Here is a 26,977-nt window from a genome sequence, read left to right on the forward strand (position 1 = left end):
AGACACAGGTCTCCGAGTGTCCAGACGGCTACCTGAGGACACTCATGTGAGAGAAAATCTGCTCACACAGATATGTAGAGCCAAATACTGTCAATAAGGCCTCTGCAATGTTTACTTGCAATGCAGTTAAACTTGTCAGGTAGTGATGTCCAGCAGGTGAAAATGCAAGCTCCATGAACACGCACAGCTGTGGATTCCAGCTGCTTCGATGTTGCATTAACTGGCATTAACTCAGCCAGCTAATGCAAGACAAATCTAGCTGCTCATTAAAGATTTCTGGTTTGATCAGAAAATAAAACATTGGTCCATACACCTGAAAGTCCCAAAAATGCATTGTGTCTCAAGTCTATGGATGTATCCGTGTATTTCCGTGGTGCTGATGCTGTGCTGAGCGGAAAGCTCCTGAAGCTTTTGAAGTGTCGGAATGTGGAAAGCTAACAACGTCCCTCTTACCAGTAGGCTAAGTTATTTTTAGTCTGTAGTTGGGGTTGTTAGTTAAGATACCGTCATTAAGAAGAGGCACAACTAATGTGTCTATGCGAGCTGATTTGCAATGTGCACCGCTGGCGCGGCCATTTTTTTTTTTGATGAACCTTCTCAGATTAATTCACTGCGTGTCGTGCCCAGGGCTGGACTGGGACAAAAAAAACAGCCCGGGCATTTTGACTAGAGACCGGCCCACCAGATATTAAAGCCATAAAGCCTTTGAATGAAAACAAACGCTGTTGTGACAGTGATGTACACTGTCTTGTAGGTAAATGTATGATTTCTATAGAGATTGACAGACCACGTGACTTTCGCGCATTGCATGCCGGGAACTCGTGGCAAAACAATCCAAGTACCGCATCAAATGCAAGCATTTGCAGCACCGCAAAACGTTCATTCTCCGGTTCCATTACCTTCTTGCTTTTTCTTTGTCCCCCAAAAAAGTTATGTACAAAACGAAGGAGAACAATGCCGGTCCGTACAAAGACAGACTTGGTGAAAAGTCAAAGAAAAGATATGAGGAAAAAATCAAACGAGTGAAAGGGTTAGACCCTCACGAGCACACAGAGTGGACAAAATACGTTAGCGTGCTGCCCAACTTTCACCACGCTCATATTTATAATTATACAGTTCTTGGAGTGAGTGTATACACTCATGAAGTTTAGTAACTTCAGGTCACTGCAACAAGCCCAGGTACAGTTTACCGACGGATGGGTACAGGACCTTGAAATGCACCGTGTAGAACGAAAGACCATCGTACGAACAAACCTAAGTTTACCAGTCTCACAAATCGTCTTCATAAATACACATTCGTTAACCGTTTATTAATAGGACCTTTAAGCTTAACGGTTATATTTGGTCTTTGAATGGCTGCAATCCAGGCCATCCGTCGGCTCTTTATTACTTCGGAAACATGGCTCGAACAATTTCTCTTCAACGACGTAATCCGATAACAACCGATCTCTTTACCCGTCGGCTTCCCGTGGCTGTCATGTGACCGGCTATTGCAGCTAATAATACTACAGCTTCTTGCCATTTTTTGTGTTTCTTTTTATCGCTGTGTAATGTAATTTCAATTGAAAGCCTGCGTGCACTAGTACCTCTTGCCACGAGTTCCCAGAATCCTTTGCGGTTTTACCCCTGAATGACGTCACATTTTCAATCTCTATACTTTTTACATCAGATAAAAACTTTGGTTGTAAGCTTCAGATAATTATTTAATAACAGCCAGACATTTTAAATGAAAATAAGAAAATATTTCTTTGTGCCCCCCTTTCCCTGTTAATGCCCTACCTGGCCCCCCTAGCAAAACTTTGCTAGATCCACCCCTGCACAGTTACCAGCTGTCAGCTACTTAGAAAATGATATTGGTGTTATTTGTCTGTCAGAAACAGTTCATAACTTCCCTTCAACTCATTCATGTCACCTAAAAGGTAAACCTGTTTCTCCATCACCTGTTCAGCTCTGATGATTCAGTAAGGACATCTCCTGGTTTCATCTTAATGTTTCCCTCTCACCAGATATACAAACCGATATCATGACCAGCAGCTTTTACAGCTGTGGCTCCAGCAAACCTCAGCTGATACTAGAAATTAATATTAAATAAATTCTAACAACAGCTGATCAAGCTTAAACATGCTGCTGTTGTTTAGCGCGACATCCGCTGGTTTCTTCTTTCTGGCGCAAAGTGGGCGATAAACAAACAAGAGAGAAAAGCCGATCAGCTGATCATTGATCAGTTTCATGATTAAAGTAGCAACAGGAGAGAGAGGGGGGAGAATGAGAGAAGAAGAGGCAGCTGTGCAGCAAAGACAAAGAATAACTCCACCTTTGTGTCCTTTTCCATTCTAGCTGAAGTCCGGGACAAACTGCGTCCCCTCTCAGCTCAACACAAAACGCGCAATAACTTCTCTGAATGCGGGAGGATTACGTCTTTTTACGGGACGGTTGGCAACTCTACTAACTAACCTTATGAATTAAATAAAGTTCAACATCAGTAACATCAAAGCACCCACCCAGCTGTATAGAAACTCCGTCATGCTAGCTAGTACACAGCACGAGTTATTGTAACTGACTGTAAAAAGTCAGCACAACGAAAATAAACTACACCTAAACTTGGTTTATATCTGACCCAGATAGACTGCAGGTCATAACTTCTTACCTGAAGTTCAGTTCACCTGACGCTCGGACCGGCGGCCGCCTCGGGTCTCTCCTCGTCCTGCCTCCGATCTCCCTCATCCACCTGCTGGCCTCCACCACTTGTTAATGTTACTGAATCTGTGGAAGCTCCGCGATGCCACCACCAAACAACTGAGTTATTTTTACACACCGGCCAGCATCTGACCAATCCAACACCTTTCATTGTTTATACCGTTACAAAAATAATAATAATAATAAAAAAAATCATCGGGCCACCGAGCAATGCCCGGCATGCCCGATGACCAGTCCAGCTATGGCCCTGCCATCAGTTAACCCTTCGCGTGCCAACTGTGGCACGCGTGCCTAGGGTTGCCGACCCCTGCAGTAAACTAATGGAAAAAAGAATCAACATTTTATTCAGTCTGACCCTGAACTATGTTATTCTGTTCTTCTCAAAACCTCTTGGGATTCTGTGAAGCATGGCTGAATGAAAAATGAGTCCAAAAATCTCATGATGAAAGAGAGGCTGGGCTCAGGGGATTCGAGTTGCTGCAGAGGCCTTCGCAAACCTCCAGAGCAAAAAGAAAAACAAAAATGAAACACATTGAAATAAAACGAATAATTTGCTAGTAGCTGGTTTGGGCATCTGACCAGAATGTGGTGGTTGCTGGGGGACCAAGGGAAATTCTGCAGCCTGTTAATTCTTTCATAAGAATTTATGAGTTTTCCTTTCATGACACAACATTTTAGGAGGACATTATTTAAATAAATCACACAGACCTGATATAGGTATGTGGCAATAGACTGTGCCACACAGTTTAATACAGAAAAAGCATTGTAGTTTGTGACTGATATGTATGTGTTGCCACTAGGAGTGTTCTTTCATGTGTGATGATGGAGGGAGAGTTTATCAGAATGAGTGTGTAATTGGCACAGGTGGATGGCTCAAAGCTGTCAGCACAATGCCAAAACATTGTCTCTCTCTTAAAGCTTTGCATTGAGTCCTTAACCTGAATGTTTGTCTGTCTGGTCCTCAGTAATGCTAAAATTTCAGTGAAACAGAGCAGAAATTAATGTGGTGTGTCTGAGGGATACAAGAATACAGATTCATCCAGAATTTACACACCTTTATCCACACACAGTCTCTAGCTATTTCTTTTTTTAACAGATGAGTTAGCCCTTATGATAGAAACATTGATTTTTCCTTTAGCTTCCTCTCACTGATCTAAATTGCCTTGCTCTTTTCAGAAAGAAACAAATTGATAAACTCTGCATTTACACTGTAATTTTTTTATCAGTATGTTACTCGTTTCCTCATTGGCTCTGTTTGTTTATGACCTGCTAATTTGTGCTGCTCTTGGCAGAATGCCAGTCATTACTGAAATAAAGTGGCTGCGTCTTGGTATAGCCATCCATCCATCTGTTTTTTTTCCCCACTTATCTAATTCAGGGTTGTGGGGAATGAAGCCTGTCTTGCCATGGCACAAGAAATGGGGTACACCCGGGACAGGTTGCCAGTGTGTTCTAGGACATACACAGAGAAACAGACAACCATTCATACTCACATTCACACCAACTAGAATACAACCAAATTAGAATCACCAGTTAACCTAACCCCAATAGAAGGGGATGTCCTTCTATATAAACAATTGTTAGCAGATCACCTGGAAAACTTTCCATTCCCATTGGTTCATTTGCAACCTTACACTAATTTGCCCCACTTAGTACATCTCCCTCTGTGCTTTTTGGCTGACTTGGGAATGCCTCGCTGAAGAGCTAGACAAGTTAGCTTGGGAGAGGAAGATCTGGGCATCTCTGCTTAGATAGCATCCTCCAGGACCTGGAAGCAGTGATAGACGATGGATGCACTGGATGGACAGATTATTAAAATAACATATAAATCTACTAAATGGTGCTTTTTCACATATTAGACTCCACTGCAGTATATAAATAAATCAAAGTCAGTGGAGGAAACCTTTTGTTGGACAATGATTAGGAATATGCTCTCTCTTTAATGGACTGATTCTTATATAGCGCTTTTCTGCTCTCCTGGAGTACTCAAAGCACTGTATACAATCTCTTTAATGTCATATAGAGTGAACATTAGGAAAAAATGTATGAAACATGATTATTTAGCTTACTTGCACATCATTTAGCAGCTCTCCTGCCCCAACTTTAACTGACAGCTCAGAATTGTTGGCTCAGCAGTCTTGACTGATCCTGTCTCTGGTTCTGCTATTTCAGCTACATCCTCAACTTCCTGCGGACGTCAGAGCTCACATTGCCATGTGACTTCAAGGAGACGGAGCTGCTAAGAAAGGAGGCTGACTTCTATCAGATTGAGCCCCTTATCCAGTGCCTGGGAGACCCCAAGCCGCATCTGCCCTACCCCACAGACAGCTACGAAGAGGTGGTTGAGTTGTCCAGCACCAGAAAGCTCTCCAAGTACTCCAATCCTGTTGCAGTCATCATCACCCAGCTCACCATCACCACCAAGGTCAGTGGGAACAGGCCTGGTCAGGCTGTATTGATCTATCACAGCAGATTATACAGTATATTTATTTATTTTTCCTGTAGACTGCTTCTGAGTCTGCTTCTAGAAAAAAACAAACAATTTTAAATAAAAGTGATTCGTTTTTTATGCTTAATGCCTGATTCATAAATTTTAAGTTCTGCTACTGCTTTTGCATTTTCCATTGAGTGTCTATACATGCTGCCTGGAAATGTTACTTTTTAAAAAATAATACTAATTATTACAGTTTTACCATAACTAATTTGGGACTCCTATAATAGGTTATTTCTTTTAACTAGTTTAACCACTACAAAATAAGTGATGTGACGTGCTTTTTGGAAAAAGTACACTGTGTGAAGTTAACATTTACAGTATTGCAATTTTTCCCCTTATATATTATTAATTCCGGAATCTTAAATTGTTGAATATCTTTCTACGTTCACTGAAGTTTAAAATCTTCTTGTCACAGACTCTGAAGAGTGTGATGACTCTGCAGTATTTGTTTTTTCTCTCTTCACTGTCCTCACACCTGGAAGTGGTGAAGAAACAATAAAAACAGTAGCTTTGGCTGCGTTGTTTTCTCTTCGTTTTGGCCTCCCGTCCACACTGAGATGGCGTTTTCGCTCTCGAAAACGCATACATTTGAAAACGTGCAAAACTGCTCTTGCGTCGCAGTGTGGACAGCGAAAATGCAAACTTTCTAAAATGATGACGCATGTTAGTCATATGATGCAGTCATGTGACCAATTAAACTAAGACACAGCAGTTGTTTTGTTTGCTCTCAATTTTGACAGCCTTATTAAAGATTAATATCAGTCTGTACATGCTCCAGATAGCTTTTCTTCAAATTCTTTAACTCTCTTTTGCAACTTTGTACTTTTGTGTTACTGGCAGCAAAAACTCCACCTCATAGTTAGTCCATTTAAAAAACTCAGTGCTTTTCCTCAACATTTTGCCACGACGTTTCAAAGAGCCGGAAAGTAAATAAGCAGCAGACAGAAATGAGGCAGGTCGAATCTTCTTGCGTTTCACGCATGCGCAGTACTGGAACGTAAGTGTTTTCGGCCATTTCAATGTGGACGCGCAGCCTAAACAGGGAAACCGAGGCCTCCCTTTTCCCAGCCACCTCCTCCAGCTTATCTGGGGAAACACCAAGGTGTTCCCAGGCCAGCCAAGAGATATAATCTCTCCAGCCTGTCCTGGGTCTACCCGGGGCCTCCTCTCAGTGGGACATGCCCTCTCCCCTCACAGGAGCCCGAGATACTTAAACTCTTTCACTTATAATAATAATAATAATAATAATAATAATAATGGACTGCATTTATATAGTGCTTTTTGGGACCCTCAAAGCGCTTTACAATTCCACTATTCATTCACTCTCACATTCACACTGGTGGAGGCAAGCTACAGTTGTAGCCACAGCTACCCTGGGGCAGACTGACAGAAGCGAGGCTGCCATATCGCACCATCAGCCCCTCTGGCCATCACCAGTAGTCTTGGGGCAGTAATTCGTTCCTGGCCTGGCATGGGTACTCCATCCTTTTCCAGCTGAGGACCATGGCTTCAGACTTCAGTGCTGATTCTCATTCCTGCTGCTTCACACTCAGCTGCAAACTGTTCCAGTGCAAGCTGGAGGCCACACCTGATGAAGCCTGACCCATAATCATAAGTGAATTGATGGCGTATTTTCATGACCCAACTGGGCAGGTAGACAGCGTGGACACCCAAGGTTGTGAATGCAATAACTTGAGAGTGAGATGACATAGGATTTTGAAATTCATACCATAGACGCAACTACTAAAAACCTTGGATGAGTTTGAATCTCAGTGACCTTGACCTCAAGTTCAAAGTCAGAGGTCAACTTTTCTGCAAATGACCTAGGACAGCGGTCCCCAACCTTTTTTGCGCCACGGACCGGTTTATGCCTGACAATATTTTCACGGACCGGCCTTTAAGGTGTCGCGGATAAATACAACAAAATTAAACTAGTACCGGTACCGAAAAAAAGAAGATTTATTCATAACACACGTGAAAAGACCCAGGAAAACCGAGTTAACGATAAAAATGATAACAAAATAACGCTGAAAACCGATAAAAACCCTGAAAACCATACATTTCACACCTGAGCCTCAACTCTCGCGGCCCGGTACCAAACGACTCACGGACCGTTACCGGTCCGAGGCCCGGGGGTTGGGGACCGCTGACCTAGGACTTTCAAATATAAAGCTGAGGTACATCTACTAGGAGACTGAGGAGAAGCAGCTACCAGTATTTTTTGCTTTTTCCTACAAAATTTTAAATACATGTTTTAAATTTATACATTAATCCTAATTTTCTATGATCTGTAGCGGGTTGTAGCCCAGAAGCTGGACGGCTAACAGGCTGCACAAGCAACATCTTCTCTATTCTGTGAGGGATTTTCATAACTTGATTGGATTGGATCCTGTTAGAAAAGTTAATCATTTCCCAACTCCACAATCCACAATTCAGTTTGGCAACAAATTGCACCATCATGTTCAAAGTGAATAAGAGGTGAGAGAGTGCTGAAACCTGAACTGCAAAGGTTTGAAACCTCTATATTGGGATCCACACAGTGTTCATAACACATCTACGCTTTGTTTATGTACATTTCTCAAGGACTGTTAGCACATTTGTTGTGTATATTTTATTTTAATGCAAACCCTTTCAAGGAAGGGTTTTCCTCCTGTGGTCTCAATACAAACTCAACATGTGTTGTGTAATTTTGGTAATTCAGACTTATAAAATTAGCTTGGCTAGGTGCCTTTTTGTATGCTATGATACTGATGGCAAACTTCAAATCCACAGGATCTCCCAAGCTGTGCTGCAGTTGCACTTTACTCAGCACAGCACCAGACCATCGTTGCAAGGTGGAAACCACTGAAAATAACATGTTTCAAATCACAGCCCATGTGAAAGCACCTTACAGATGGGTGAACTGACGATACCTTAAGTGTGCAGTAAAAGCTTTCCAAGAAGTGTTAAACTTCTTTACCCTGACTCCTAGAACAGCACTCTTTCTTCTATTTGTGACCTCCTGATTTTCACACTTTGCTTCAGGTTTTTCCTTGTCTGCTTACTGAAAGGCACACTTCAGCAGTGTAGACTGGCACTGGGTCTCCCTTCATTTGGCTTGAAACTTGTGAGAGGGGCTCACAGAAGCAGAGGAAAGCTCTGGAGGTGGGGAAGGAAGCGAAGGAGTCAGTGGCTGATGTTATATTCATAGATTCATGAATACTAAAAGAGCCAGAAGTGTTGAGTTACTTGTGTAAATGAGGACAAAAACTCTAAATATGTAATTCTGATGAACAGAAATTAGTTTTAAGAGATTAATCAATGTCAAAAGAAGGAGTTTTAACTCGAGTGTCCAAGCTGTTTTATCAAACATGTACATTATAGCCTGCTAAAAGTCTATAATTCAAATTTTGTAGATATAAATGAGATGTTGTTGAAATTATGCAAAAAAAGAAAAAACAAGATGTTTTTGTGAGCTGTTGTAGATGCATAAAGGCAATAAGAAGGCAGTTGCTGGGTGATTACCAGGCAATGTGATTGCATCATAATATACCATGCATAATTCAGCTTTTGTTAATTAAAAATTAGGTTTCCTCAGCAGGAAATGGATAGGTGTCCACTCCAGGTCAGGGATGAGCTGCTCCCCCAAGCAAAGGAGTTTAAATATCTCTGGGTCTTGTTCAAGAGGGGAGAGTGAAACTGGAGCTTTACAGACAGATTGGTGTTGCAGGAGTGTCACCAGGAGGGGACAGCTGAGGACAAGTGAAGCTGTAGATTTAGATGGATGGAGGGTGTTATTGTCATAAGATAAACTTTCTTTATAAGGCATTATAGATGTATAAAAGGTAAACACAGGTCATTTTAATCCATTGCTAGATTGTTGCTAGGCAATACGATGACATAATATCTGATATAGATTAGAACCTTCAGGGGACTAAAATGTACTTGTGTGACAAGTTTTGTTGCTCAACTCCTCAAAAAAGCATCATTGTTATTTTGAGGATTACATTTTTGCTTCAAGGCTTCCACAGCAATAAATCTTCACTCTCTCAGCAAACATGGGTGAAACATCGACATTATCTCCCCAGTGGGTGTGGTGTGACAGCAGAAAGTGCTCTGTAGTAGGACAGATGGCTGCACAAAGCTTCAGTCAGACTGGCTCCTCAAAGAGAGAACTATCTGTTGGATTAATGAAGTGGAGAAATTAAATGCATGCCTTTCTTTTCTTTTTGTTTCGAAATGATATTTGATTGACAAGTTATTTGAATATTAAATGGCTATGATCAGACAATGAAGCTATGTCTAGCTTCATGTTAATCCTTTCGTATTTGTTGCATTGCTTCTCTGCCCATAAATCTGATCATTAAAAACCTGTTATGTTGTTCCGTGTTTAAGATGGGAAATGGACTTCAGAGCAGGAGATTGGAGTTTGAAGTCTAAAGCTTTTTTTTAAATATATATTCTTAATCCCATTACAGTTAAGAATATTTCATTTGACTCCATAATTTTATTGTATTTCACATGACTGTATAATTTTTTTTCAGAGCCAGTGTTCTTCCCAGTCTTCCCAGAAGCAAACTCCTCAGTCTTGTATCATTAATGAGAATTCAGCAGCTAGGTTTTCAGCTCTTCTTTCCAATCTGCCCATATCAACACCTAATTTTATTTAATTTTTTTCATTTAGTGATTTAGTTCATTGGTTTGTTAGTGTATGTTCATCAGTTCTCGATAGCATAGCTCTGATAAAAGCCCGACAGATTAGATTCATTGCCGTAGAAGACAATGGAAAAGTCTTGATCCTTTTCATCTGCTCAACTGTCTCATCAAGTTTTATTTTCCAAGTTTTATCTGATTTCCAAAATCTCCTTAAAATATAGTCTCCCACATAGGTACTTCTTCCTTCCAAGCTGACGTCCCTCCTAAATTTATTAATGATGTTCTGCCAGTCATCTTTCCTAGTCTAAAATAAATCATTTCCTTTCATCTGGCTGCATTCCATATTACTGCAAAACATTGTCTTCCCTCTACTTAAAAACACTCTCTAGATCCCAATTACAGAACCATTTCTAAACTTGCATTCAATTAAAAAAAGTCTTGATAGACCTGTCAGGGAAACAATATCTTTGATAAATTCAAGTCTGGTTACTAATGAAACCACAGCACTGAAACAGTATTATTAAAAAATTGCTAATGATATTCTTTTGAACCCAGATAAGGGTGAATATTCCATTTTAGTCCTCTAAGACTTACCTTCAGTTTTAGACACCACTGACAGATCTAGACAGATTATCAGCTAGGTTGGTATTTCTGGCACCACTCTCAAATGGGTTTATACTCAGAGATGTTGAATAGAGAGTCGCATCTTCTCCGTTCATTCTAGTGGACCAATTTTAAAAAGTTTTTTAAGGGCAATGGTGTGTCATAGTGTCTCGCAATTGTTCCTGAAAGTTAGCAACATACACTAGCTGGGGATGCACTTTTAAGAAAGTAAGAAGTTAAAAAACTAGACAGTAAGGTATTACCATGCAGAAATCACTTTCAGCTGTGGAGTAAAACATGTTAGTTGATTTTTTTCATAGTGTTATTAATCCCAAAGGAAATTCATACGTTATGTGATCGGCTGCTCCCACAGAAGATCACTCTATAAAAACATGAATTTGAAGATGAATTAATTTGTAGATTTTGGACATATGACCAGTTGACATTAAGGCATCAAACACTTAATATTAACCAGGAACAAAAAAATATTTATAATTTTATCCTAATGTTATGAAATTAGAAAAGCAACTTTTGCTGGTTGAATGAAATATAACATTACGGCCTGTAGCTTTGTGGCCCGTTTAAACATATTTATCCACTGCTGTAATAAAATGATAAGTGCACAACAATAAGGTAAATGGCTAGCTGTTTTTGTGATATATAGGTATAATTAAGATTCAAAGAGCATATTTGTGAATTTTTGTAACTTGTGTTTTTTTGTGTGTGTGAATATTTCATGTTTAAACTATTAAGTGAGAAATGTGTTTTCTAAACAAACCTCATGCTGGTCCACCGAATCATTCTGATGTCAGCTAACAGTACCGAGAGTCACATGACAATCGCATCCTTTCTTTTGAAAGTCTTAAATTCATTTGTCATTAAGATTATTTTCAGTCTGAGTTATTGTGGAATTACTGACAACACAATGAAGAAAATCTGACAGATAAAAAAAATTATAATAATTTAAAAATCTATATTCCATTAATAATAACAAAAAATACTAAGTTGCGACTGGGGTTGGTTAGCATACAATGTTGAAAAATTTAATTAACAACAGCAGCTTTGACTGTGATACACAAACTTAAATACAGTATGTCAAGAAGGCAGGCACTGTAAGGTTTTCTGTTACCACTTTGTATAATTATATTATGTATGCATTTTTACTCTGAAGTCTATATGAACAACATGTCGAGCCTGTATTCTGGGTCCCCACTGATGCGACTCGCCATTCAAAGGCTCTGATCATACTCAGTTAAAAGATCCATCAGAATTCTTATTAATAACTACATTGTCCTCATCTGTGCCCCCCATGTGAGGGGTACCTCAGGGCTCGATTCTTGATCCAGTTCTGTTTTCTTTATACATATTACCCTGGGTCATCTACTAAGCTGCTTCAAGGGCTTCTCCTATTTCTATGCTGACGATGCACAGCTGTACTTTTGTACATATGTAACAACCTCAACACCTTCTCCTACCTTGGTGAAAGCTTTATCGCTATTGATGAGTCAATATCTTCATATTTGCTCCAGAAAATCTCATAATTGGTGGAGATGGTGTTAAAGTTTAACCACTCACACAGTTCTCTCTTTCTCCAGATCCATGCAATGCTGGAGTCAATCTCCTGCAGTTTCACAAAATGGAACAAACACATGATGGACACCAGAGATTACCAGGTGTCCTTCACCTTCGGGCCATGTGACCACCAACAGGAGGTCAGCCTGCGTGTCCACCTCCTCGACTTCATCTCCAAATCTGTGAGTCCATTTTATTTTAGCTCACCGCTAGCATTGTGTGTAGAAATAAATTATCTTAAAAACCAAATATAGTCAATAATATAATTGGATTTAATGTGGTGCTATGACTTTGTGTCCATCTTCATGTTTCAGGGGTTTATGATACGCAACACACGTGTTCATCACATGAGCGAACGGGCTAATGAGAACACAGTGGAACATCACTGGACATTCTGCCGCCGAGCTCGCAAAGTCGATGAGTGATGGATGAAACAAAGGATTGATTTACATTACAGATATTTAATGTGCCATCAGGCACTGACAGAAACTTCTTTGTGTTTGTTGTTTTGTGAAAACATTGTATGTTTTGTGTTTTTGAGTTAATCCACTCAAAGTTAAAGCACAAAGTGAGGTCACTGACATCATGAGGACTTCAACAAATACTACTACTGCTTTAAAACAAACACCCAATGGACAAACGTTTGCAGACAGACTTCAAGCATGTGGAATCTGTTGGTGTTTGACCCTCAAGCACCTTTTGAGATGAGCTGGATCTATGAATGTCTGCTTATCACGTCACTTCCTCAGTGTTGGACTTCACTAATCTGGAGTAAACCAACAGATTAAAAATGATTATAGTAGCAGATTAATATTCATGGTTTTAAATGCAGGTGTTCAGTTATCAAATACCTTGAATGCTTCATCATACCTTTGAGTACATTGTGAGTGTTGGATACAGTTTTGGCACGTCAGTGGAGTCGAAAATTGGTTGTCTGCCAGTCATTGTTCACTACAAATTAAATTTTATTTTTTTAAAAAGGTCCGTTTTGTGTTATTAAAATTGGTCAGAATTAGGTTTTAGGGGTGTTTTTTGTTTTTGTTTTTTTGTTTTTGTTTTTTTTTGGGGGGGGGGGGGTTCTAAACTTTGAATTTGAACAAAATGACAACTAAAAGAGTTTAAAATCACACAACCCAATATTTTATCCACAACAGAACATAAATTATATAACAAATGTTTAAACTGAGAAGTTTATCTTATGCACAAAATTAGCTCATTTCAAATTTGATGCTTGCTACTGGTCTCAAAATTGGGGCAGGGGCATGTTTACCATGGTGTAGCATCTCCTCTTCTATTCAAAACTTCTTGAAGACGTCTCGGCATCGAGGTTATAAGTCTGGAGATTTGGTGTTGGAATTCCCAATCTTGCCTGATATAGGTTTCCAGCTGCTGAAGAGTTTGTGGTTGTCTTTAACGTATTTTTCGTTTAATGATGTGCCATATTTTCTCTATAGGGAAACCTTTATATACTTTTCAGCATTCATAGTTCCCTCCAAAAAATGCAAGCTGCCCATACCGTATGCACTTATGTACCCCAATATCATCAGAGATTCTACCTTTTGAACTGAATGCTGGTAACATGCTGGAAGGTCTCCCTCTTTAACCCAGAGGACACGGTGCTGGTGATTAATTTAATTTTCTATTTAGTTCAAATTCTTTTTTTTTTTGTAATATATCGTGCAATAGTGGTTGCCTCCAGGTGCTTTACAATAATACAAAGAGAACAGAAAAGACCCCAGCAATCATATAAACAACCCTATGTTTTAACAGAAAGAAACCTCCAGCAGAACCAGGCTCAGGGAGGGGCACCCATCTCCCATGACTGGTTTGGGGTGAGGGGAGCAAGAAAGGACAAACACGTGATGTGGATGAGAGCCAGAGATTAATAACAACTAATGATTAAATGCAGAGAGGTATAAACACATTGTGAGTGAAAAAGGTGACTGAAGAAGAAACAGTCAGTGCAGCATAAGGGAGGATTAAAGGTCACCTGATCCAACCCTAAGTATATGCTTTATCAAAAACAAACATTTAAGCCTGATCTTAAAAGTAGGGAAGTAGGGTTGGACCTTAAAAGCAGGGGCCTTATTATTCAAGACCTCATATATAAGGAGCAGGATTTTAAAATCGATTTTGGATTTAATAGGGAGCCAATGAAGGGAAGCGAATACTGGGTGAGATATGCACTCTCTTTCTAGTCCTGGTCATTACTCTGGTTGCAGTATTTTAGATCAACTGAAGGCTTTTCAGGGAGTAATAGGACATCCTGATAATAATGAATTACAGTTGTCCAACCATGACGCACCAGAAGCCCCCCTGCGCTAGGGGTGGGCCCCCAGGCATGCACCTACCCACAACCCTGGTGACACATCAACCAGGACCCAAGCCACCAAGGCCCAGCCAGAACCCCAGCCCGGAGGCGGAGCATCCCCAGAACCCCAAGTCACCAAACCTGTCCCGGACACACGGCCGGTAACCTACGTCTGCCGACACAGACCCTCCCCCAGCCGCCAGAAAAATACCACCCAAGAGCGACCAGAGCCCCATCCAGGTCATGACCACAGCCCCCGGGTTGAACCCACCCAAAAAACCTGTCGCTAGGCAATCCCCAGACACTCCATGCCTTTACCCACCCCCCACATCAAGTATAATAACGAAGGTGGGACAAAAAGACGAGATCATTTGATGTCATATGATGTTTGAGCTGATAAATGGTAGATCCAAAATCTCCATATTATTGCATAGTGCCTGTTCTATGTCTAGCCAGGCTTATTAATGTTGATAGCTGGTGGGAAATATAGGGTCTTTGCCTGGTTTTAGCAGGAGACTAATGTTGGCAGAATTCATATTTGGTGGTAGTCTGCCATCTTCCTTAATTTCCTGCAACATTCTGTGGAATACTGGTGCCAGAATTGTCCAAAACTCTTTGTAGAATTCTCACCTGATGTCAGTGGTGATTCCAGTGCTATTACTTGACTGTTTGGTTATTTCGGTGTTCCCAGATAAGTCTTTAATGGCACATATAGTTTATTTTTCTTTATTTAATTTTAACTGGTTAGCTAGACATCGAGCGGATTTGTTACCATGTTCAAAATTTTGCAAGCAAAATCTTTGTACTAAGAACTTTTTTTTTCAATTAATAATTTAATTTAATTGGAGTTTTGTTTTACATCTTTTGTTCAGTATTTTCTGTTCCTGAAATAACACAAAGGCTTCTAAAGATTTGATGATTTCTTCTAATTCCTGAATATGTTTGTTTTCTTTTTATGTGATGAGAATAAAATTACTTTACCTCTCATCGCAGCTTTCCCTGCTTCCCACAGAACAGATGTGGATGTTCCAGGGAGATCATTATAATCTAAATTAGGGATGGGTATTGATAAGATTTTCACGATTCCGATTCCAGTTTCGATTCTGTTTAACGATTCGATTCTTTATCGATTCTCTTATCGATTCTTTTTTTTTAAAAAAAGGAGAACACTGAGGTCGATTAGCTTAGAACTTTGTTTTATATCTTCTCTTTGAACAAGATAGAAATTTAGGAGTAACATGGCCTTACAAACCCAACAGTGAGATCTTAAGAGATCCAGCCTATGGCTCTTCCATGGGGTGTCACAGGGTCCCCAGGAAAAAAAAATAGTAAATGTAAAATAATAAAATAAATATTCTTCTGTAGCAATAACAAAGTATAACATAAATTATTCTGTAGCAATTACACAAGAATATCCAGTAATGTCCCTGCCTACAATTAAACACATTCACTTACCGAAAACCGGGGCATCTGCTGTGGCAAATAGGTGCAAGCCTTTGACCACAAACTTAGTCACTGCTCGGTGACATTCGTCTATCCTGGCCTGAAAGGAGACGCTACCGGTAAACTGCAGCGAGAACTGCCAGCATCTGAGCCAGCCAGACTCTGTCTCTCTCATCATGGTCACCTAAATGCACAGTAATGGCAGGTTTTGTGATAAGGCAGATCGCGCTAACATAATATGCACTGTTAGTTGATTATTTACCTGCCGCATTAACGGGAGAGGACGTGCAAACGTTACCGCTGCTGCTGGGTTGAGATTCACGAGTCCGGAGCGGAATTAAAATTACGACATTCATTTCAGGTCATCGCGTGTTTTGTGAGCAAATGCTTTTGCATATTCGTAGTGTTTCCTCCCTTAAATGAAATATCTACTTTGCAAGTATTGCAAGTTGCCCTGTTGTCATCCGTTCTCGTAAAGTATAACCAAACTTTTGAGCGTTTGAGCCGCCATGTTTCCTGCCAGGTAAATGACGCTCCTCAACGTGGTGACGTCATTCGGGGCGACTGGAATCGATAAGGGAATCGTTTGCAAAAATGGCAAACAATTCCAAGGAATTGAAACAGTGGGAACCGGTTCTCAACAAGAACCGGTTTTCGATACCCATCCCTAATCTAAATATAAAGCCCACTGTTTTTTAAAATATTTAATAAAATCTTCATCTGTAAGCAATGATGTATCAAATCTCCAGTTTTTACTTGGCGGAATGATCTTCTTATGTATTAAAATTAAAGATACAGAAGCATGATTGCTGACAACTATAGGGTGTATTTCAGTGTCAGTGAGCTGTTGACTAGGAAATAATCCAGACAAGAGTATGAGTGATGGACATGTGAGAAAAAAAGTATATTCCTTACGGTTGAGGTGAAGGGAACGCCATGCGTTACAAAATCCAAAATCGCTCATGTCCTCTTTAATTATATTTGTGGACTGCGCTGTCCTCCCCGCTGTTCTTCAGGGTGTTGGAGATGATTAAGCAGATGTGGTTAGTTATTTGTCAGTTGTTTAGTATATTTCGTATAACTGAAGCTTAAAAAAAAGGTTGGAGTCGAGGAACAGGGTACACCCTGGACGGGTCACCGGTCTATCACAGGGCTAACACAGAGAGACAGACAATATTATATGTTTGTCCTTGACATGTTAAACCACAATAAATAGCAATAGCATACACGTTGTGTGTGTATTTCTTTACTGCCTCTTATAACCCCAGAGATTTTCCTGCACTTTGAAATCTTGTGGGATCTTGTGAATTTTGTCCAAGCAACTACCTACTCTTGCTAGATCTCAACAAGACATGGTGGAATGTGTTAAACCAGCGGTCTCCAACCTTTTTTGCGCCACGGACCGGTTTATGCCCGACAATATTTTCATGGACCGGCCTTTAAGGTGTCGCGGATAAATACAACAAAATAAAACTAGTACCGGTACCGAAAAAAAGAAGATTTATTCATAACACACGTGAAAAGACCCACGAAAACCGAGTTAACGATAAAAATGATAACAAAATAACGCTGAAAACCGATAAAACCCTGAAAACCATACATTTCACACCTGAGCCTCAACTCTCGCGGCCCGGTACCAAACGACTCACGGACCGGTACCGGTCCGAGGCCCGGGGGTTGGGGACCGCTGTGTTAAACAACAGTGGTTTCTGGAAGTATTCCTGAGCCCATTTAGTAATGTCAGTGACACAATCATGTTGATGAGAGATGCAGTGTCGTCTGAGGGCCCGAAGACCATGGGCATCCAATAATAATCCTTGGCCTTGTGCCTTATGCACAGAGATATCTCCAGTTTCTCTGAATTTTCTGATGATGATATGCACTGTAGATAATGAGAGTTGCAAAGCCTTTGCAATGTGACATCAAGGAACAGAGGAGACCTTCTAATAAATCCCTTATATTGTTAATCATGTTACAGACTGAATACTGATATCAGTTAAATTAATTACTTGTTAGATGTTATCCCAGGTAAATATTTTTGAACTTTCTTGCCTTTTCAGCCCTTTTTTGTCCCCATGCCAACTTTTTTTGGGACCTGTAGCAGGCTTGAAATTTGAAATGAGCTCATTTAGTGGATGAAGGTGTACAATTTCTCAGTTTAAACATGTTATGTTATTTATGTTCTGTTGTGAATAAAATATTGACTCGTGTAATTTGAAAGAACGACCCAACTTTTCTTGAAATCGGGTTATAGCTCATGCTATTGTGCCTTGTTTGTTTTATTAAAATGAAGATTATTTTATTATGGGGTTTGCCGGACATTTTTATTTTCTGTAGCTTCTAAAGTGAGCCATGGCAGAAAAATTTTAAGAACCACTGTCTTAAGCCAACATTCTTCTGATTGGTTGACCCTGATCAGCAGAAGGTTTGAATAGCAGGTTGGTGAAACTCTTGAGCTCGGTCACCTGTGATTCTATATAACAGAGCCAAGTGTAGATGAAGCTGTTTAAAACTCTGCTTTTAAAGAAGTCCTAAGCCTGAATTTTCCCCCTCGTTCTATTGTAATGAGCTTGAAATAAAGTGACTTGACTTGTGTAGGTTTTGTGAAGACGTTTAACTGAGGTCAACTAACGCAAGATGTGAGTGGGGGTTGAGGCGCCTGGGAAGGAATCTCAAAACTGTATTGTAGGCGGCAGACAGTCGGTGTCGTAAGCAATCCTCTCTGTTCAAAGGTCACAGCAACTATTTTTCCTGACCTATCATATGAGCATTTTGTACTGTCCCATCTCTAATCCATTGCTGACATCTCCTGGACCCTCTGCAATTTCCAATGAGATGATGCCGTGGTCAGTGATCCAGTTGACATAGTACTACGTTTCATCCTCGATCCTCCAGTACCTAGACTCTTAAGGATGTTATGCCAAGTTACTTTTTATCGACTTTAGTTCTACTTTCATTACCAGCATTCCGGCAATGCTTCAAAACAAGCTCTCCCAGCTGAGTGTCTGTTCCCATCTGGACCTGGGTCACTATATTCCTGTCTGACAGGTAACAGCTTGTGTCACTGGGCACGGACTCTCCAGCTCCAGTCACACTGAAAGTGATGCAGCAACCACAAACAGTAAAAAGTGAATCACATTTCACAACTTCAAGCAACAATGGGTGAATAATGTCTGGTATCAGGCATTAGACTAGATCTGAAATTTTTCTCAACTTTCCGTATAGCTAGTCATTCACAAATGTCTCTACCTTGCTAAGAAGCAAAACAAATCCTTTTTCAGTGCTTTTCCAACTTTACTATTAGAACACACTAACTTGGGGGAGATGTCAATTTTGTGCTCTGACATCTGACTTCCAAGGTAACTGGAATGCAGAAATAGTCAGGTGGTGGAAGGAAAATTTGGAAGAAGAACTCCTTTAGAAGAACTATAGATTATAGATAGAAGAACCAGAGATTTTGGATGAGGGCGCAACTGGTCTTCAGTTTGATGCTGAGCAAATTGATGCAGGTACTCTTAAGAGCTTAAAAAAAAAGACGCCTTGAGTTCTTTAAATCTTAAATCTTAGAGGCTTCTTTAGGTCTAAAAACAAAAGGTGGAGAGGTTGAAACCTCAAGATTTAGGTTTACTGGAAACTCACACATGCAGACTAGAACCTACGGTTTCCTCTAAAGCAGAGGGAGGAAAGGAATACAAACATTTAAAGAAAACTCTTAAAACCTGTGGTTATCCATCCGGGCCTTCATCAAATCAGCAAAGATGCACAGGAAAGAAGGTTAAACACCAACTAGAGAGATACAGAAGGACAAACAGAACATTGTTATTCATTATGTCTCATGTTTGTCAAAGAAACTCTGGAGAATTTTCTCCAAGCATGACATACCAGTGCACTCAGCTACACTTTCCCAAAACTCCCAGACACAAACTAAAAAACATGGTGTATGCTGTGCAGCACATCAAGGAGTGTTACCTTGACAGTTTGCCTGGAAATATCACCAACTGTGCTAATGGGTTTTAAACTCACAAACTTGTAAATAAATATGTTAAACCGTTCCAGGGCTCAGACTGTTGGTTCATCCTTCTGTCCTCTTATGACAGAACAATCTTTCCAACCATCAACCCAACAACACTAATCTTGGTTTGGACCCAATCTCCCTGTAGGTAGGAATAAGAGCTTGGAGCGCACACAGTAGTTTTTTGTCAGCTCGCCTACAATCCAGACTTTCTACTTCAGACGGTAAATAAACTTAGTGGAATGTTTCAGTGTTGCTTTGGTCAACCCCAGCCCTTTTCCACAGGATCTGCCTTCAACCAAAGCCTTCTCTGGTGAGAGGGATGAAGCACAAGGTTTTCTTTCCCAGGTTTACAAAGAAGCTTTGCAGAACCTATGCTTCAGAAAATGGCTAAAATTACTTACATACTGAATCTGAAAGGCAGGACACTGCAGTGCGCTCAAGCAGTAATTAATTCCAATGTTGAATTATCCTATGCTGAGTTTATGAATAAGTTCAGATGTGTTTTTGTAAAAAGGACTAGCTCAGATTCCGCAGATATTGCATATTCATCATCCAACAAGGAAAACAAAGTGCTGCAGATTACTCCGTGGATACTCCTCCCTGAGGAGACAGGCAGGGAGGAAACAGTGCTTTGTGGTGCTTTCCTCCATGGCTTCAATGACGACATGGCAAGTGAGTTCGCTGCAAAAGATTTCTCTTTATAAACTTGTTTCTATGTGCGTTAGATTGGAAGACCATGTGCGTAAGCATCAATACCGCCGGACCAGCTGGGTCCGTGAACTCTAATCCCATGGAATTTCCACATTCCTTAGAGCGGTTTTTTTCTGAGTAGCAAGCAGGCAGAGAACACATGGCGGTGTCAGATCCAAAGCCCATGCAGGTTGACAGTACTCATTTAACACTCTCAAACACTCTGCACCAATCCTGGCTTAACCTGGACCTGTGTTTTCCATTTATTGTTGACATCGATGCTTCTGGTTCAGGGGAAGCTGCAGTTCTGTTTCAGAGAAAGAATGACAAAATAAATCCATGTGACAGGAACCTAATGTCCCATCTGTCCACCATCATCTCATCGTTGTCGGCACCTTTGGAAATTAGGACCCTACACCACCGGGCAGAACATGTTCCCTCTAAGCCTGAAGGAAAAAAGAAGGAACACACGCATGTAAAGGAAGCACTCAAAACGTGCGGCTATCCTAAATGGGCGTTCTTAAAGTCAGCAAAGAGGCACAGAAAAGAAGATCAGACACCAGCGAGGGAGGATAAGAAGGACAGACGCAACAACATTGTCATCCCCTATGTAGCCGGTGTATCAGAAAAACTCAGGAGAGTTTTCTCCAAGCATGACATCCCGGTGCATTTCAGACCCAGCAACACGCTCAGACAAAAACTGGTTCACCCGAAAGACAAAACTCCAGACTTAACAATGTGGTGTATGCTGTACAGTGCAGCGAGGAATGCCCAGACCTCTACATTGGAGAGACCAAACAGCCACTTCACAAGCGCATGGCACAACATAGAAGAGCCACCTCCACAGGACAAGACTCAGCTGTCCATCTCCATCTTAAGGATAAAGGACACTCTTTCGAGGATGCCAATGTTCACATGTTGGACAGAGAGGACAGATGGTTTGAAAGAGGAGTGAAAGAAGCCATCTATGTCCACTGTGAGCGACCATCTTTGAACAGAGGCGGTGGTTTACGACACCAACTGTCTGCCATCTATAATCCAGTTTTGAGTTCCCTCCCCAGACGCCTTAACACCCACTCACATCCTGGGCCATCTGACCTCAGGAATTCGCATGATAAGGTGGGGCCAGGTTTCACAATGAGCTCACCCGAAACCCTGGCTGATTGGGACCCACACCCAGTTTCACACCTTGGCTCAGGCGATTAGAGGATCATCAGGGGGTCCTTTTGTCCCACTGTGGGGGGATACTGATAGAATGAATTAGAGCAGAGATTGTGAACCAGGCCTTCTTTTCCAACAACAGTGTCTGAGATAAGCCAGGTGGTGTAGGGTCTTTATTTTGGTGGCCTCAGAATCTCATCTCCGCTTTTTGCAGATGATGTGGTTCTATTATCTTGGTGGCGCTGTCACTTGGTGTTCGCTCGCTCTGCGGTAGAGTATCACTTCCTGTTCCTGCTCAAACACAGTGGTGTTTCTGAGTAGCTTATTTGCTTAGCAATTTAATTAACAACTTTTAAATACATTCTTCTTTCATAGTATAATCTTCACGTGCTTCATCCGAAGCACACTTTCTGTGTACTCACTACCTAATTTATAGCCAAAGTATTCACTCACTGTCTCTGTACTGTTTCGCTAGCTTAGCTTAGCTCATAGCCGACTCGTTAGCACCATGGCTACTTCACCTGTCCCTCCTGCACTTTCTTGCTCATTGTGTCAGATGTTTAGTTACTCCTCGGCCTCCTTTAGCAGTAATGATATCTGTAACAAATGTAGCATATTTGCAGCTCTGGAGGCCAGGATTACTGAATTGGAGACTCGGCTTCGCACCCTTCATTCACCCGTAGCTAGCCAGGCCCCTGTAGCTGGTGCAGCCGAAGATAGCGTAGGCCCCGCTAGCTGTTCCCCGGCAGACCCCAAGCAGCTGGGGAAAGAGGGCGGCTGGGTCACGGTGAGGAGGAAGCATAGTCCTAAACAGAAGCCCCAGGTACACCACCAACCCGTTCATGTGTCTAACCGTTTTTCCCCACTCGGTGACACACCCGCCGGGGGTCAAACTCTGGTAATTGGTGATTCTGTTCTCAGACATGTGAAGCTAGAGACACCGGCAACCATAGTCAATTGTCTTCCAGGGGCCAGAGCAGGCGACATTGAAGGAAATTTAAAACTGCTGGCTAAGGGTAAACGTAAATTCAGTAAAATCATAATTCACGTCGGCAGTAATGACACCCGGTTACGCCAATCGGAGGTCACTAAAATCAATATTGAATTGATGTGCAACTTTGCTAAAACAATGTCGGACTCTGTAGTTTTCTCTGGTCCCCTCCCCAATCAGACCAGGAGTGACATGTTTAGCCGCATGTTCTCCTTAAATTGCTGGCTGTCTGAGTGGTGTCCCAGAAACGATGTGGGCTTCATAGATAATTGGCAAACCTTCTGGAGGAAACCTGGTCTTGTTAGGAGAGACGGCATCCATCCCACTTTGGATGGAGCAGCTCTCATTTCTAGAAATATGGACAAATTTATTAAACCCCCCAAAATATGACTATCCAGAGTTGGGACCAGGAAGCAGAGTTGCAGTCTTACACGCCTCTCTGCAGCTTCTCTCCTCCTGCTACCCCCCCAAAAACCCATCTCCATAGAGACTGTGTCAGCTTCCAAAAAGACAAAAAACAAACTAAAAACCAGCAACAAACAACTTAAACATAAACAATCAAAAAGAAAGAACAATACAGTATCCACATCTGAACCAAAGAGTAAAACAGTGAAATGTGGATTATTAAATATTAGGTCTCTCTCCACCAAGTCTCTGTTAGTACATGACTTAATAATTGATCAACAAATTGATTTACTCTGCCTTACAGAAACCTGGTTGCAGCAGGATGATTATGTTAGTTTAAATGAATCAACACCCCCGAGTCATTCTAACTACCAGAAACCTCGAAGCACAGGCCGAGGGGGCGGTGTGGCAGCAATTTTTCACACCAGCCTATTAATTAATGAAAGACCAAGACAGACTTTTAATTCATTTGAAAGCCTGATGCTTAACATTGTCCACCCCAGCTGTGAAACTCAGAAACCAGTCTTACTTGTTATCATCTATCGTCCACCTGGGCCTTACACAGAGTTTCTGTCTGATTTCTCAGACTTTATATCTAATTTAGTTCTGAGCTCAAATAAAATAATTATTGTGGGTGATTTTAACATCCATGTAGATGCTAAAAATGACAGCCTCAACATGGCATTTAGTCTGTTATTAGACTCAATTGGCTTCTCTCAAAATGTAAAAGAACCCACCCACCACTTTAATCACACTCTAGGTCTTGTTTTAACATATGGCATAGAAACTGAACATTTAACAGTGTTTCCTGAAAACCCTCTCCTGTCTGATCATTTCCTGATAACATTTACATTTACAATAATTGATTACACAGCGGTGGAGAGTAGATTTTATCAAAGTAGATGTCTTTCTGAAAGCGCTGTAACTAAGTTTAAGAATATAATCCACCCACTGTTATCATCTTCAATGCCCTGTACCAACACAGAGCAGAGCAGCTATCTGAACGCTACCCCAACAGAGGTTGATTATCTTGTTAATAATTTTACCTCCTCACTACGTACGACTCTGGATACTGTAGCTCCAGTGAAAACTAAGGTCTCTAATCAGAAGTACCTGACTCCGTGGTATAATTCTCAAACACGTACCCTAAAGCAGATGACTCGTAATCTGGAGAGGAAATGGCGTGTCACAAATTTAGAGGATCATCATTTAGCCTGGAGAAATAGTTTGCTGCTTTATAAGAAAGCCCTCCGCAAAGCCAGAACATCTTGCTATTCATCACTGATTGAAGAAAATAAGAACAACACCAGGTTTCTCTTCAGCACTGTAGCCAGGCTGACAAACAGTCAGAGCTCTGTTGAGCCAACCATCCCTTTAACGTTAACTAGTAATGACTTCATGAACTTCTTCACAAATAAAATTTTTATCATTAGAGAAAAAATTACCAGTAATCATCCCACAGATGTAATATTATCTACAGCTACTCTTAGTACCATTGATGTTAAGTTAGACTCTTTTTCTCCAATTGATCTTTCTGAGTTAACTTCAATAATTACTTCCTCCAAACCATCAACGTGTCTTTTAGACCCCATTCCTACAAAACTGCTCAAAGAAGTCCTGCCATTGATTAATTCTTCGATCTTAAATATGATCAACCTATCTCTAATGGTCGGCTATGTACCACAGGCCTTCAAGCTGGCTGTGGTTAAACCTTTACTCAAAAAGCCATCTCTAGACCCAGCAGTCTTAGCTAATTATAGGCCAATCTCCAACCTTCCTTTCATATCAAAAATCCTTGAAAGAGTAGTTGTCAAACAGCTAACAGATCATCTGCAGAGGAATGGTTTATTTGAAGAGTTTCAGTCAGGTTTCAGAGCTCATCACAGCACAGAAACAGCTTTAGTGAAGGTTACAAATGATCTTCTTATGGCCTCTGACAGTGGACTCATCTCTGTGCTTGTCCTGCTAGACCTCAGTGCAGCGTTCGATACTGTCGACCATAATATCCTATTAGAGCGATTAGAACATGCTGTAGGTATTACAGGTACTGCACTGCAGTGGTTTGTATCATATCTATCTAATAGACTCCAATTTGTGCATGTAAATGGAGAGTCCTCTTCACACACTGAGGTTAATTATGGAGTTCCACAGGGTTCAGTGCTAGGACCAATTCTGTTTACATTATACATGCTTCCCTTAGGCAGCATCATTAGAAGACATAGCATACATTTTCACTGCTATGCAGATGACACCCAGCTCTATCTGTCCATGAAGCCAGATAACACACACCAATTAGTTAAACTGCAGGAATGTCTTAAAGACATAAAGACCTGGATGGCCGCTAACTTTCTGCTTCTTAATTCAGATAAAACTGAGGTTATTGTACTCGGCCCTGAAAATCTTAGAAATATGGTATCTAACCAGATTCATACTCTGGATGGCATTACCTTGGCCTCCAGTAACGCTGTGAGGAACCTTGGAGTCATTTTTGACCAGGACATGTCCTTCAACGCACATATTAAACAAATATGTAAGACTGCTTTCTTCCATTTGCGCAACATCTCTAAAATTAGAAATATCCTGTCTCAGAGTGACGCTGAAAAACTAGTTCATGCATTTATTACTTCCAGGCTGGACTACTGTAATTCATTATTATTAGGATGTCCAAAAAACTCACTGAAAAGCCTTCAGCTAATCCAAAATGCTGCAGCAAGAGTACTGACAGGGACTAGAAGGAGAGAGCATATTTCTCCTGTTTTGGCTTCCCTTCATTGGCTTCCTGTTAAATCCAGAATTGAATTCAAAATCCTGCTCCTCACATACAAGGTCTTAAATAATCAGGCCCCATCTTATCTTAATGACCTTGTAGTACCATATCACCCTATTAGAGCACTTCGCTCTCGCTCTGCAGGCCTACTTGTTGTTCCTAGAGTATTTAAAAGTAGAATGGGAGGCAGAGCCTTCAGTTTTCAGGCCCCTCTTCTGTGGAACCAGCTTCCAGTTTGGATTCGGGAGACAGAAACTATCTCTACTTTCAAGATTAGGCTTAAAACTTTCCTTTTTGCTAAAGCATATAGTTAGGGCTGGACCAGGTGACCCTGAATCCTCCCTTAGTTATGCTGCAATAGACGTAGGCTGCCGGGGGATTCCCAAGATGCATTGAGTTTTTCCTTTCCAGTCACCTTTCTCACTCACTATGTATTAATAGACCTCTCTGCATTGAATCATATCTGTTATTAACCTCTGTCTCTCTTCCACAGCATGTCTTTTATCCTGTCTTCCTTCTCTCACCCCAGCAGCAGATGGCCGCCCCTCCCTGAGCCTGGTTCTGCCGGAGGTTTCTTCCTGTTAAAAGGGAGTTTTTCCTTCCCACTGTCGCCAAAGTGCTTGCTCATAGGGGGTCATATGATTGTTGGGTTTTTCTCTGTATCTATGAAGCGCCTTGAGGCGACTTTTGTTGTGATTTGGCGCTATATAAATAAAATTGAATTGAATTGAATATTACCTTCATCATTTGGATACCTCCAACTTGCACTGGAGCAGTTTGCAGCGAAGTGGTGAGAATGAGAATCAACATTTCCAAGACCATGGTATTCAGTCGGAAATGAATTTAGTGGCCACTTTGAATCTGGGCAATCAATGCTCTGGTCACAAGCTCTGGGTAGTCTGAAAGAATGAAATTTCAGATACGAGTAGTGGAAAGTAGTTTCCTGCAAAGACTGGCTGGGCTCTCCTTTAGAGATAGGGTGAGAAACTTTGTAAATTGAGAGAGACAAAGTGGACTCACTGTTCCTCTACATGGAAAGGAGCCATTTGAGATGGTTTAGGCATCTAATTAGGATGCCACCTGGATACCTCCTTGGGGAGATGAGAAATTGCATTTCTTGGCTGACTTGGATTTCCTCTCTGAGTTGGCCAGGATGAGGGAAATCTAGGTTTCTCCTCCATGCGATGGTATGG

The 26,977-nt window shown here is 41.0% G+C and overlaps 1 protein-coding gene across 1 annotated transcript in view; it reads left to right on the forward strand.

The window, feature by feature from the left end:
* kctd6a (potassium channel tetramerization domain containing 6a) overlaps positions 1 to 18,350 on the forward strand; it is a 32,558-nt gene extending 14,208 nt beyond the window's left edge. Inside the window, exons 4-6 of the mRNA XM_084929092.1 lie at positions 4,870 to 5,122; positions 12,025 to 12,183; positions 12,316 to 18,350. Coding sequence (XP_084785218.1) covers positions 4,870 to 5,122; positions 12,025 to 12,183; positions 12,316 to 12,426 — 523 coding nt within the window. The 3' untranslated portion in view covers positions 12,427 to 18,350. The remainder of the gene's footprint in view (positions 1 to 4,869; positions 5,123 to 12,024; positions 12,184 to 12,315) is intronic.
* The last annotated feature ends 8,627 nt before the right edge of the window (positions 18,351 to 26,977 follow it).

The sequence above is a fragment of the Perissodus microlepis genome, chromosome 5, assembly GCF_051167445.1.
Source record: "Perissodus microlepis isolate ML-2025 ecotype Zambia chromosome 5, ASM5116744v1, whole genome shotgun sequence".
Taxonomy (NCBI): domain Eukaryota; kingdom Metazoa; phylum Chordata; class Actinopteri; order Cichliformes; family Cichlidae; genus Perissodus; species Perissodus microlepis.